Below are 14,599 nucleotides of genomic sequence, written 5' to 3'. Positions count from 1 at the left end.
GGTCGGCGTCTCTGCCTCCGGCGATCTGTGGGGCCACCGTCGATGGCCGCTACGTAGACACGCGGAGAGCGGAGAGTAAACGTGTGATTCCATGCTGGCGTGGGTCAATTTGGAGCCACCACACGCTCATTTGCGTGGCCAAATTTATTAACAAGAGCACTTTTCCAATAACCTTGCTGATAATAGAAGCTTTTACAGCTAATCGATCTTATTAAGGAAACATAATTAAAACAATAGCACCAAAATTTCCAACTGAATTCGATCGCTAAAAATAACATAAACTCGTACACGGCTAAAATAATTCAATAACAATACATCGTCCATTGAGAGATTAATTCTCTTCGGCTGTGTTAGTCTTGCTGATAAGTTAACAAAATGCGACTCATGCTCATGCTGCTTTGGACTTGCGAGTTGGAGGACGTCGAATCATAAGTAGGAGTTCATCGAAACCCTGCAAAGCAATTAGTTACCGTTAGCATCTTGCATTGTATTTATCTATAGAACCTTGCTGGAAAGATACATACTCGTGTTGCGATGACCAGAACAGTAAAAAGGACGATCAGATAAAGGCCAATTATCGCGAGCATAACAAAATCAAAACCAACACTTGTGACCTGCAATTTAACATCAAAGTTACCTGTTAGCCCAAATGGCCAAAGCATAAAATGAATGGCTAGTCATTTTGACAAAGGGCAAAGAATGAAAAAGAAAAAGGAAAAAGGCTTGCATTTGATCTTGCTTAGGTTGCATCCATTTGGCAGACAATAAATAAAATGTTTGCGATAGATGTTTGTTGAACAGAAGCAGAAGCTGGTAAAATCATGTTCTGCCAAAAAAAAGTTGATTACAATGTATGGCCACCAACTTCATAAGTAGCCGTTCGAGTTATACAGATCAAATTTCTAACACTAAATCTGACAAAGGGAAATAGGAAGGCCAGCTAAACACAGCAATTCTAGCAAAAATCATTAGGGTGTTCTTTTTTTTTTTGGAATCGTCAAAAGGACACTCCAACCTATATTTTATTCCGAGAATAATCTTATTTCAGTACTATTTATTGTGGCGGCTATACAACATATAGCTGATACAACATAGAAAACAATTACTCCGCCACTATTGTAGCAATTACGGGGCATAATTGCTACAAGTTGTAACGGCTATGACCCGTAGCTTCTATAACATGTAATAGTCAATTTTGATCAAATTGCCCTAACTTGATAAAAATTGCTACCCATAAAGTACTTTTACATCAAATATTTTTAACCAGACAAGGGTTGAGGAAAAAATAAGGTGGAGCGCCCTTTCATTTTTGCCCTAATACTACATAGAGTGGGAAAAAGTGAACATATTTGCAGCAAAACAAGCGGAACCTAAGAGGTACTTAAGAAAATAGAAACATACAAGAATTCAATAGCAAATAAACCCACGTATCATCTTTTAAGAAAATAGTTATAAAAACCAACAGTATTAGACACCTGGTATATGCTAAGTGTGGAGCGCGTAGAATCATAGAAAGTGAACATCCCATCAATAGTCTCATGATACACATTCACTTCATCCGTATGATCAGCCAATTCCTGTCAGGATTAATAACAATAGACTTCAGAATATAAACGAGAATGTATCCTCAATGTAAACAAGAACTCCACTCGGAGAAGATACTGCCATGATCTGGCCCAACTCTTGTCTAGGTAATTAACGAGTATTACTATTGCAGAAGATTTAAAATTAGGCACTTTAAATCTTCTGCCACTTTATTATCTGCTACTTCTGGGTTTGAAATAAAGAAAGTTGGGAATGGAGGTCTACGACCAGAACCAGTTTAAAACGTGTTAAATTGAATGTGCTTATGGGAGATCTGGGGTAACCACAATGAAAGAGGAGAATGGCAAGACAAACCGTGCAGTGAAGGGAGGCCAAAAAAAAAATTTCTTGGTTTTTTGTCACTATTCACATATTAAAAATATGATGGTCAAATCTCAATATTATGGCAAATGAAAAAAAACTGTCCAGATCTTTTATAATGCCACTACTCTAAACTGGAAAATTTGTTAGTAGGAAAACATTAAAAAATTAAGACCATGCCAAAAAATAACAAAATGGTTCACAAAGAACAATGGATAGTTTTAGTGCCTAATAATTTGTTAGAATATAATAAGGTACTACAAGTACAGTAAAACACACCTTTTTCAAAGCAGAGACAATTGCATCATTCTTTGAGAGAAAGGGTGCTACTCGAGGTGTTTGGGATAAAAGATCCAACCACGATTTAACATAGAATGGATTCAATGCCAAACTACTATTGTCGGCAAAAATTTGAACATTTCTCCCGTGATACCCATAGATATGCCTCTGCATACACAAAATAAAGCAATAATAATCTTAAGAAGAGTCAAGTTTGTGCATGAATAAAGATAATACCTTAAATATATCCAAAGGAAATTATTTCAATCCGCAGCTAGAATTTTTTCAGGCTGCGGTGTAAACATCTTAAGAATATGACTAAGAACATGGAAAATAAGCTTTGATCCCTGCCCCATCTTCCAAGACATTTTGGCTGAGACTATTTCAAATATCATCGATTGTCAACAGTTTCACCTACTGACAACATATCTTCCATGGATATAATGGAATGAAGATTTGGACAACAGTGGAGAGAACCAGTCAGCCACAATTTTTTTTACTAAAAGAAACAACACCAATAGGAACGGGAATTGACATGGAAATGAGTGGTTGTGCAGTAGGTGCTATATTGCAGGAATCCTATAAGTGAACTGTGTTTATCTGGCTTAGTGCAAGCGCCTCCAACACTTTGCAGCAACCCTATAATATTTCATGGTTTTAACAACTATTTGCAAGACAGTTCTCCCCAATGCTGCAATTGACATTATCACACTATCCAACATGAGGTTGACATGGAAACAACATCTAAACCCTGAAACTAACCACAGATGCCACTAAGGTTGCAAATAAACTCCCCTTGGTGCTATAAAGTTTGATGGCATCAAGGTGTTTTTTTACAAAAATATCTTGATGGTCTTCCTGTGATCGGAATGCAATAATAGACCACCAATGGATTCACAATGTTTCCATACGTCTATTTGTTCCCTTCTTGATTATGGCCATTAGAAGGTAAGGTCAAAATGACAATATGAGACCACGTTTGCAATACTCCTAGGAATGTATCAATGCCCTTCTTAATTTTGCCATTTGATGCCCCTTCTAGATCTTGACCACTGAAAGTTCATCAAAGTGTTTTCCCACTAGAGTGTCCTCCAGGTGTTTGGTGTTTTTCCAAAACATTTTGATGATTGTCCAATGGTCAAAATGACAATATACGAGACAGCCACATTTGTGATGCTTTCTGAAATTGATTCATACCCTTCTTGATTTTCCATTCAAATATTTTTAGAAGTTATAAAGATGTTTGGTGAAGTATGAGTAGTATTATTGCAATGTCAAAAGGGGAATGTGCATCATTTGGTAAATTTGAATCATGGTGCATGGTTCGTTTTTACCAAAGGTCAAGTCCGTACTACACTGAAATGCCAAAATTCAATGAGGAAAAACTAATACATGAATTTTCTAAAATAATTATGCATGGGCAGATCTACTCTTCTTAATAATTGTTTAAGAGCATCTAGTCATGCATATGTTTATGATTCCAATCACAACCTATAGCCACAGGACAGGTGAAAATATGAAAATTTAGAAGACTATTGAACATAGATGGCAGCATTTAGTTTTTATTACTTTTGTACTCAATGGTATAATTTATTATACTGTCCAATGCATTGTGCTTAGCTAGTATGTTCACAAAATTTAAACCATGATTTAAATATCATTCTTCACCAATAAGAACGGTGAAACATCTTGTTCCATTCGCTAACCAACATGTACACCTATCCGAGACTGCAGAACCAAAGGATAGAGGAGGCTTTAGCGAGACCGCATAACCTATCTAAGACCATGGAGCCTGTCCAAGTTATGCATTGAGACAAAGACTTAAGCAATGAAATCTTCCTCACATGACAAAACCTATCAAACTGAAACAAGCCTTCTTTTGCGAAGAATGAAGACTTGTCTACAATGGCCCAAATAAAACTTTTGCGGCACACAAATCCCTTGTTTTCGGTGAATTAAATTCTCCATGATGAACAAAGCCCTTATTCGTGATCACTTATGCGAAGCTTCCCTATCCCTCCTCCCTCGCCTAAGATTGGTGCTCAACACAACCACTACCACCGGCACCAACACTTGGCACCAGTACAACCAGCCCATCTCATTCTAGCTGAGGACTGAAACCCAGACTCAGAATGAGATTTGAAACTATGATTTAAACTACAACCAGGAATACAATGAGCTAACCATTATGCATTTGAAAGAGAACAAAAGGATGGGTTGCAGCACAATCAATATTAAGTCACATTGAAGAAATTCAAGTTGCAGCACATAAATAGTTACAAATAAATATGCAAGTCAGCAAGTATTATCCATAAGCAATAACTTAAACCACTGAAAAAAAGTTACCCCAAGACTCTCAGCAACTAACTTGATGCTCTTCTGGATTGCTGTATCATCCACTGAATCCCTAAAGGGAATTGATTTCAGCAAGAGGGATCAAAATAAGGTGAAACAAAGTTTTTAAGTTACATCACGGTCTTACCTTGAATCAGACAGTCCTCCTGTGTTATGTAGTAATTCAGGTGCAACTGAAAGTTCTGAAAGAGTGAGAGCAGTGACTCTTACCCTGGAAAATTGCTCATGCTCCCATGCAACCTATGACAGTTTGAAACAGCATAAGTTTTCACTTTATATGAAGAAAAGATCTTGAAATAGTCTAGTTAACTGCATGAAAATTATTCTCAACCATGCATATCAACATGCAATTAGCTGACATTTAATGACAATCTTAGCAGCTTGGCTGCAAAGCAACAAATTTAAACATGTGGACTTTTCTTTGAAGAAAAAGAAGGAAAGAAAATAAAGCAGAGAAGATGTGGAGGACATATTAACTAGTGCTTTTACAAAAGAATGTGGAGAATAATGGAATGCTCATTGTTGTGGTAAGCTATCAATCAATTGGAATTGCAATCTAAAGAAAGAGGAGGTACTAAATTCGATTTCTAAACATTTAGACAGCTAATATTATACCAGTCAGAAGTTAATTTCAATCAACTTCAAATTTAACATACAATTGATAAAGAGTTTTGTGTGTATAAGAAATCCAACACTCACACGTGAATTTGAGATATTAATCTTCTTGTGCTTTATGCCAATTGTAACATCAAGCTCCTTTGCAACATCTGCTAGACTCTGACATGAGAGTAACTCGTTTGTTAGGAAAATTGATAAGAAATCTTTATATTTTTTAATATTGCATAACTTACCTCATAAACTTGTCTTATATACACATTCTCTGGAGGCTTGGAGACATGAAGCCATAGCTCATTGTCCCAAGAGCCAACACTATTCAAGCAAATAGCAAATTCAATGCTCTCACGTATACGTTGATCAAAATTCCTAAGCCACTGAAATCACATAATCAAAACAAGAGAAAAAGATGCTTAAAGATGCCTAGTGCACAAGACTTCCCACACATGCAAAGTAGGGGAGAATCAACACTTGTACTCTACCTATGGAAAACAGAGATTACCTTGTAAATCACAAATCACCAGATTTAGAGAGGAACAAATTTACCATGGCATGAAGGCTTAACGCAACAATAATAAAGAAAGTTGAGAGCTAAAAAGAGAAAAAAAAGTTATCCTTATGAATGCAATGGCTTGAAAGATTCAAACTAACCTTCATGGTTCCATCGTAGTTATAAGGTCCCCCTGATGTCAAACCAAAAAGAAGGTTATATCTACCGCGAGTATTTGGATTTGAATATAGTCGTGAAAATAGTCTTGCAATCTCCAAAAGAACTACCACTCCACTTCCATTGCTGTCACTTCCTACGGAAAGTTCCTTCAGATATAGGTAGCAGAGCTTTAGCAACACTTAGTAAAACTAAAAGCACTAGTTAAATAGAAACACATACAGGAGCAGCCCCAAAAGTATCATAGGAAGCAACCACCGCAATAGTTGGGAGTTGTGAAGTACCATCTCCTTTTAGGCCTGGCAACCACCCCTGTTATATACAACACTGTTCACCTAAGTGTTACATAGAAAATATTCCTGGAAATAAATGCCTGAATGCTAATCATAAGCTTGATAATCTGAGGCAAAAGAATTAAACTCGAAATTTATAATATTGGTGGGCAAGCAAACAATCAAATAAATAAAGGGTAAGAAAGGCACTACATTCCCTTCAAACTCCTATGTTATCTTAGAAAATCACATAAATGGCACAAAAATTAGCCTATGAATACGTTATTTTCTTAAAAGAATCTTAAATTAACAAGCTATAAAGCAAGGATTGATTTTTAAGGTGATTGCTAAAACAAAGGAACTCATAAATGGGATATACCAAAAGGTTCACATTCAAAAACCTATCAAGGAATTTCAGTATTGAAAGAACTATCATGGTCATTGTCAAATTTAGATGTATCTAACCAAAAAAGATTACATAGGTTAAAGTTTTCCTCCACAACAATTGTGGTCATGGTCAGTGGGACACAGAATCAGTATATAGCATTCAGCACCAGCTATAACACAGTTCTTGTAGTTTGTTTAATACCTTCTCAGCTCTCTTCATTCCCTTAGTCTCTATCTTTTCTTTCACCTCGATCTTTTTACCCAAATTCTATCTGCCCTTGTTTATGCCCTTCCCCTCTTTCCTCTATGAGCTCTCCTACACATATCATTCTCTTTATTTTTCTTCTCTACCCTCGTTCTGATGTCTCCGTCCCGACCACCTATTCCTCCACTCCTCTTCTCTCCTCTTCTAATCCTTTCTCTTCTCCTTGGATGAATGTTACAACCCACTGCCGGCACAAAGTGTATCAGTTAGTAGACTCTATATCAGTTGTCCAAGTCTCATCAGTTTAGAAAGAATCAACATCCGCAACAAGTATGTAAGACCTTGAACAATTATTTTCCTGGAATTTCAAATTGGACATACATTGTACAGGTGTATTTCATATCTGTGTTCAAGTTTCTTAAGCAAGGAAAACAAGAGAAGAACTTGTTTTCGAGGATTATGATATGAGTGATTGAAATCCCTGCATTATTATCATGTTCATTAGTCTAACTAACAGGATGTGAGCAAACCTGAATGTTTGTGATTGTTGGAGATGATAGTTTTTTAGGTTCTGACGTTGACACAACCAACTTGAAGCTGCAACATGTAAGTATCACCAAAGAAGAAACAACAATTAAGAGTGTGAAAAAAAAAATCATAGACAATTACCACTACCACCCAAAAAGTAGCACCAAAACAAATTAAGGAGCAGAAGAGTTCAGTTAGTTTATCTCACAAAAAAAAAGTAATAAATCAAGATCATTTTGCATGTCTGCTAGACATAGAATCTGACTTCGTTTATTTCTCATCAAATGATGACATAACAGTGGCAGGGGCATCTATGGATTTTAAAAATGCTATCCTCATTTATCAGTCAGACTAGTACAGTCAGCACAACCATATGCAAGGGGAAATAAAGCAAGGTTTGCAATCTCAAAATGTGCCAGAGTTTCAGTCATCAACAGAAAACAGGACAACTAGTGTTGTGCCAAAGTGTCAACGTATGATGCTAATGACAAATTAGAGGTTGAGAGAGTAAGAAAATTAGGAAGAACAAAAAAAGAAGAAAAAGAAGGCAAGGGCAAGGGCAAGGGACTTTCCATCCTTGGCTGAGATGCACTGTGTTGTGCTAACACTGGGCACATTTTTGGCATGTATCAAAGTATTATTGAGAGTAATTTCGTTGAATTTTATTTCTATAATAGTTTTCACTTAGTTTATTTCCTTGCAAAATAAGATTAATAATCAGACAATTAATATTTAACATGTTTCAACAAATTTAACGCAAATCGAGATGAATTTGAATCGAGTTTACTCATATGATTCACTTACATTTAAATATTTTAGTTTTATTAACACATATGAATTAGTAACGGAATTAAAAATGATTTTTTTAATGCATGCCAAGACAAATTATATAAGTTTTACTCATACAATCTTATTCCACTTAACTTATTTATTTATAAATCTATAAGGATTAGAAACTTTAGAAAAAAAGAACTATCAAATATTACTTCAATTTATGTTGACACGTGTCACAACATGTGAAGGTGTGTCAACTGTCAACAAAATACGATAGTCATCATGATCCACGTAGACGGCACAACAGAGATTACTCATGTTGATTAATATTATATTTCAATAATCTTATTAAATGATACATTTCAATCGTGCCACTCAATATGGTAAGAGATACAAGATTTCAAACATGAATGATAGTGTATAATAAATTTCTTTTTGATAATAGCCTATGTTTTTCACCATTTGGTCAATTATTCAATTTTTTGTTTTGGCACAGAATGAAGGGAAGAATACCTATGGGTCATCAATTCAAGCCTAAAATGTCTAATGTCCAGGTGTTTTGATTAGCTATAACAGTTACAGATTAACTGACCCTCCAGTGGTTGCTGAAGCAGGTTGACCTGTACCATCACCTCGTTGAACATCAGGTAGCACCTCATTTATCTTGTCATCCTCGTGAGCAAAGTAAACTGGATACTGCAAGGATCGACATAAATAGTTGATAAGAATACAAGGATATAGGCACATCAGAACATGTGGCAGAGAACAGTTGTCTACTATTCTAGGCAATACAAATGAATTAAGCCAAATTAAGGCTTATGGCATAAGGCCAAACAGATGCACCGATCTCTTGTACTTTAGTTTTCTAAATTTACAATGGAGAGGATCTTCAATAATTTAAGAATCTAAACTCCAGTACATCTATTGTGTGTCTTAGAATCTAAGAATCTAGAATCTTGTACCTATTATGCCTACTACTCTAGGTTGTCTCCAACCTATCTTGTTTCTTGTTAGAATATTTTTTTCTGAAAGAATTTTTATATTCTGACTTGCTAATCCTATAACCATGATCAACCTTATTTACTTGCACAGGCAAAACAGCACCCTTATTAATGCAACACGTCTTAGCCTAACAGGAAACTGTTTGCAGCTTTAATGTTCGTTGCTTTTCTTTGTTGGACTTTTTATCATATAGAATCCAAGCCAAGTTTTTCCAACCACGACTTTGAAGGAATATTGTTTAAGATTGTCAATAAATATACATTTATATATATAGTGAAGAAGGTTTATAATCTCTTGAATCAACAAAAGGATCAAAGCAATTTTCTCTGAATGGCAATCACTTTAATACCATTAACATACCGAAATGCAAAGATCTTCTTGCTAAGTTTGATTATAGACAGTCATAAACCTAACAATTCTCCTCCAGTAACCCTTACAAATAGGTACTTAATGAAAAAAAAAAAAAAACTTGCAAAATGAAATCCAGTCTAAGAATTAGAAGATATGATGTTGACCACAGTTTGGAAAGTGGCATAGATCAATACATAGCAGATATGACAATTAGCATCCAAACTGCTGAAGCAACAAAAAACAAAAAACCATCTAATGAATGATTTTGCTGGTCATCTCATGCTACTATGACCAATAAAAACTTCAAGGTTTTGGATTAACAAATAAATTTTTACTAGAACAAAAATGATCAATAAAACTTCAAGGTTTTGGATTAACAAATAAATTATTAATAGAACAAAAATGACCGATTTATGGAAAAACACAAAATGTGAAGGGCAATTACGAGGAACAGATGACAATGGAATTCAGAATTGATTGATAAATTAAAAAAGAAATTAAAGCTTCACTTACGGGTAGGTTGGCATGAATGAGCAAATGTTCCAGCTTAGACAATATGGTTCTTATTGGCCCTGTATCTTTTCTCGCGTTATCAGTGTCTTGAGGAAGCAAAAATAGCAATCCTCCTAATTGCTGCTTCCCGGTTATGAACTCTTCAAGTAAAAAAAAAAAAAGAAAAAATGTCAATAGGGGGAACAATTAAGAGCATACAAAAGACCTGCAGAAAAGAAAAGAAACTAAAGGTCTAATTAGTTCAAATCAGTTGTCAATTAGAAAAGGAAATATACATGTGCGCCAAACCATTGCTTAATCATGCAAAAACGCGTTGTGAAATTTGAGATTTATTCAGGTTTACTGCGATAACATGTCTCGAGCGGGATGCACAGATAATCAAGCAACGAAAATATCTTAACTTTCTCACACAAGGGTTCGTCCCCAATAGATCTAGGAGAAAGAGCGACTGCGGCTCACCGTGGAGAAGGGTGAAATTGAGATCCCGGAGAGGCAGGATGACGGCGGTGCGTGAGAGATCGACACCGGAAGCAAAGGGAGCCACTCCGGCAAAATGATTCAGGGCCGCCAGCCGAGATCCGTAGGGTGCGCCATCGAGATCGTACTGGATCAGCCGGTACGCGTCGACGGCGGTGGCGGCGTCACCGAGCTCCACGCAGACCGCGAGAACGAGGACGAGCACCAGGATCGAGTAGGTAGTCAAACTCATCACCATCCCGCCCCCACCTCGGCAGATCCTCGCTAGTCGTCCAGAGAAGAGGCTTGAGGTTTTCCTCCCGAACCAGGAACGCTGTCGCGGACTTTAAAACTCCTAACGAAACAGGGTTTGGTTCTTATAGAGGAGAGGGCTTCGAGGCATCTCTCCGGTCTAGATGGATCGGTGTTCATGGTTCGGTTCAATTAAAAATCGAACCGAATCAAATTGAAAACATTGATAATGAATAATCATTTGCAACTCACCAATAAACTGTTTTTAGAAAGAAAGGAGAAATTAACTCTTAACATATTCAAAAGTGCTTTGAGAAGTCCATGGAGGCATACTTAAATTGGTACTCTAGATTGTCATATAAATATAAATAAAAATAAAAATAAAAATAAAAATAAAAATTAAGTTTTTAGGGGAATAAAATATTTCCTATCTAAAGAAATGTCATTTAAGTATCATGATTATCTCCTCCTAAATGTCTCGGAAAGGACATGGAGGAGCGCTTAAGTGAGTACATCACCTTTACCATAAATGTGTTTTAAGAAAGTTCTACGAAGTAATCTAGATTAGAAAAATAATATTTTCATAATATTATGATGTCATTTCTATAATTTTATCTTAGTTGCAGAGATCGAATCAGGAATTTCATATCGAGGGGATGAAATGTATATGTTTACGTTGAGGGGAGGCGACCATATCGTTGTCTTCCATTTACCTCTCTTTCACCCCTTATTCCTATATCACATATACTTCTCATACTTAAAAATTGAGGAGAGGTGGTTGTCGCCATTGCTCCCCCTTTGGCTCTGTCTCTGCTTAGTTGTATATCTTACTATTTTATTAAGAATTTGGACGCTTTAATAATTAATTTTGGTAAAGCCTAAAATGAATTTAAGTTATTATTTTTTTTTCTTTTCACACTAAAAATAATTTTAAAATTTAATAGTAATTTTCTCTGATTGTTTTATATTAAAAATATATACTATCTTTAGTCCCACATCTTAGGATTGACAACACCATGAGTAGAGAATGTTCTATAAATGTTGGGCGTTGCATCAGTTGCAACGTCAAGAAGATGAAGGAGTGTCCATTCACCTTCATCTTCCTTCATTAAAAGCCATCAAAGCATCGGTTAGTAATCGATGTTTGCTTACTATTTAAAATGACGTTCAAGAACAATCGGCAAGAAAAAAAAGGAAGAGGCGATGGTGATCAGTATGCGCGGAAGCGACGGTGAGCAAAGGAGAACATCTGAGAGGAAAAGGATTTGGCTCGAGGAGCGTCAGCAACCGTATTCAAATACCGGTGAAAGTTAGCCGCGGAAAGCCTCGCGTTTGTCGCAAGAAGAAGAATAGTGCACTTTTTTTTTTGTTTTAATCGATTGCTCAATCAATTCATTCATTTGAATCAATTGATAAGGAAATTGAATCGATTAAATTCAAGGCACAGTGAATCATGTATTTAATCGATTCTTCAATTGATTGAATTCGATTAATCAAGTTGATCCGATGGTAAGGTGGGGCCCGCCCGGTAGGAGGTCAAAGTCCTAGGCAGACGTCTGATTGGGCGAACTACCTTCCTGATCAACAGGAAGAGTAGCCGGTCTGACACTTCGACAGCTCGGTCAGACACCGAGCTTTCGACGCTCACAAAGCTCAGCAAGGAGGGACGAAGGCCGAGCGGCCTCCCCGCTCAGCTAAGCAGTGGACACAGGCTCGATTCGGTAGACAGGGCTCCCTCACTCGGCAGGGCGGAGCCGAGTAGCAAGTCATTGGTCTAGCGGACTTTCGGCCCGACCATTGTATCACCTAGACGACAAACTGGCCGAGCGACCCTCCTGCTCGGCCCAATAACAGACAAAAGGAGCAGTTGGCGATATCTTCCTAGGGACCGATGTCACCGACGGGCTGCATGGTCGGCGATATGGTCGGGCAGAGAATCGTACGGTGGAAGCTTCCACTGTCACGTCAGGTATATGCTCGGGCTGTTCGAGTATGGCGTCAGACACACTTTTCTGAAACGTCTTTTCCAAGTATGCTTGAGAAGCGTGCACTCCTCGGAGAGCGTGCGCGCGCCTCCTGGTAGCCCTATATAAGGACCCCCCAGCTTTGACGAAGGTATGTTCACTACTGTAGCTATAGTTACGCTGCTACTCCTTTCTTCTCTACTTCGTTCGTTTGCCGCCGATAGCTAACTTGAGCGTCGAAGGGCTATCGCCTGGAAACCCTTCCTCGGCTCAACACTAATGACTTGTGGTTACAAGCTTAGCTCATTGGAGGTCCACGTCATCTTCAGTCAACATTCAGTCAGCGTGAGCGCCACCTCCCCAGCGTCTGTCGACTCGCTCTTGGACAGGATCAAATTTGGCGCCATCTGTGGGAACGCACCTGAATCCGAGCCAAGGAGATGGAGGAAACTGGACGTCTCCACACCATGACGCTCACTCTAAAGGAGCTCGATGCGCTCATTCAAGTACGAGCGGCAAAGATAGTCGAGCAGCAACAACAAAAGGCACTAGCCGACCGGCTGGCACAACAAGCGACGTCGGCCTCGGGAGGTCGGGCGGTGCATGAAGACCGATCGGAGAAACTCTCCATATGGGGACAGAACAAGATACTGACCGGCACTCCAGGAGAGGTTCCACCAGTGCCCATTCTGTTTCACCGGGCATTATTTCAGACGCCCTCAGAGATTGCTCAGGCCAACTAGGACAGGGGCTCTTCTTCAGACGAGGCTCCCGTTCTGGACGCAAGAAAGGGCAATGCGCCCCGAGCGGATCAACCGACAATTCTCTGAGGCTATTCTGCAGGATCCGCTGTCGAGGCACTATGCTCCCTTGGCGATCGAAGAATATAACGGGTCGACTGACTAGGACGACCATCTTGCTAAGTTCGATAACGTAGCTACCCTTCATCAGTACACAGATGGAGTCAAGTGCCAAGTTTTCCTCACCACTCTCTCCGGCTCGGTGCAACGGTGGTTTCGGAGGTTGTCGGACGGGTCGATTAGAAGCTTTAAAGACTTCCGAATGGCGTTCCTTCACCACTTCGCGAGCAGCAGACGCTATCAAAAAACAAGCGTCAGCCTATTCTCCATGAAGCAAGGTCAGAGGGAGACTCTCCAAGCCTACATCCAGTGCTTCAACCAGGTGGTGATGGATATCCCCTCGGTCTCGTCCGAGACCATGATAAATGTGTTCACGCAAGGGCTCGTGGACGGGGACTTCTTCCGATCGCTCGTTAGGAAGTCTCCCCACGATTACGACCACATGCTGAAGAAGGCCAATGAGTACATCAATGTAGAGGAAGCCCAGGCAGCAAGAAGGAAGGAGGCACCGTTCGAGCCGCCCTCGGCAACCGAACAAAGGCCGTTGATCAACCATCAACCTCCGAGAGGGCCCCGAGCCGAAGGAGTATGCACACACCAGGAAGCAAGGCCACACACCGTTCAGCATATTGCCGCTGAGCGGTCGAGACCCAAGGGGAAGGTATGGACCCCTTTGTTCTGCTCATTCCATCAGTCTACAACTCACAATACCCGCGACTGTCACGGATTCAACCCGGTCGCCCAACCGACGCCTAAGAGTTATCCTCACCGGTCCCCTCCCCCAACCGGCGGCACGAGCACCATCGTTCTGGTCATCGAGAGGACACAAGAAGATCCCCGCAACCACCTCGTCGGAGAAGCACCGATCCGACCAGAGCCACACGCGACCAAAGCAGACCGTCCGCTCGTGAGGAAGAAAATAGAAGTAACAATTAAAAAATAATAGCAACAATTAAAAAGATTAAAAGAATAGAAAAGAAATAGAGACAGGAAATTTAACTTGGTTACAACCAAGAAGGTTGTTAATCCAAGGCGGTGGAAAGCGCACTAAGAAAAAGTCTCCTTTCTCTGAAGGCGGAGAAGCCTTTTACAGACTAAAGCTCTTACAAGTTGTTAGGAATTTGATACTGAGTTGATTGCTTTAATTTCCTAGCTCCAAGGGCCTTTATATAGCTCCTGGAAATCTTATCCCGAGTGTTGAAGGCGCCTCCAAG

General features: G+C 39.0%; 1 protein-coding gene across 1 annotated transcript; it reads right to left on the bottom strand.

Annotated features, from left to right (window-relative positions):
• Positions 1–160: 160 nt before the first annotated feature.
• LOC121978518 (nicalin-1-like) lies at positions 161–12,932 on the bottom strand. Its single transcript, XM_042530854.1, has 16 exons — positions 12,860–12,932; positions 10,814–10,820; positions 10,313–10,653; positions 9,854–9,993; positions 8,580–8,683; positions 7,216–7,282; positions 6,044–6,133; positions 5,806–5,970; positions 5,391–5,531; positions 5,239–5,316; positions 4,667–4,779; positions 4,531–4,591; positions 2,185–2,352; positions 1,476–1,577; positions 525–614; positions 161–451 (listed from the first exon to the last, which is right to left on the bottom strand). The coding sequence occupies exons 1-16, from the start codon at positions 12,930–12,932 to the stop codon at positions 389–391; spliced, it is 1,803 nt and encodes a 600-aa protein (XP_042386788.1). The 3' UTR covers positions 161–388.
• Positions 12,933–14,599: the final 1,667 nt, after the last annotated feature.

The sequence above is a fragment of the Zingiber officinale genome, chromosome 4B, assembly GCF_018446385.1.
Source record: "Zingiber officinale cultivar Zhangliang chromosome 4B, Zo_v1.1, whole genome shotgun sequence".
Taxonomy (NCBI): Eukaryota; Viridiplantae; Streptophyta; class Magnoliopsida; order Zingiberales; family Zingiberaceae; genus Zingiber; species Zingiber officinale.
Note: the sequence above shows the minus strand (reverse complement) of the source record. Positions and strands in the feature narration are given on the sequence as shown.

Coding starts and splice junctions, on each gene's coding strand:
- LOC121978518 (XM_042530854.1), bottom strand. CDS start 12,932: ATGGCGCCAAATTTGATCCTGTCCAAGAGCGAGTCGACAGACGCTGGG. Junction 9,994..10,312: donor CAATTTCACCCTTCTCCACG/GTGAGCCGCAGT, acceptor TTTTACTTGAAG/AGTTCATAACCGGGAAGCAG. Junction 2,353..4,530: donor TAGTTGCTGAGAGTCTTGGG/GTAACTTTTTTT, acceptor TTGTGTATGCAG/AGGCATATCTATGGGTATCA.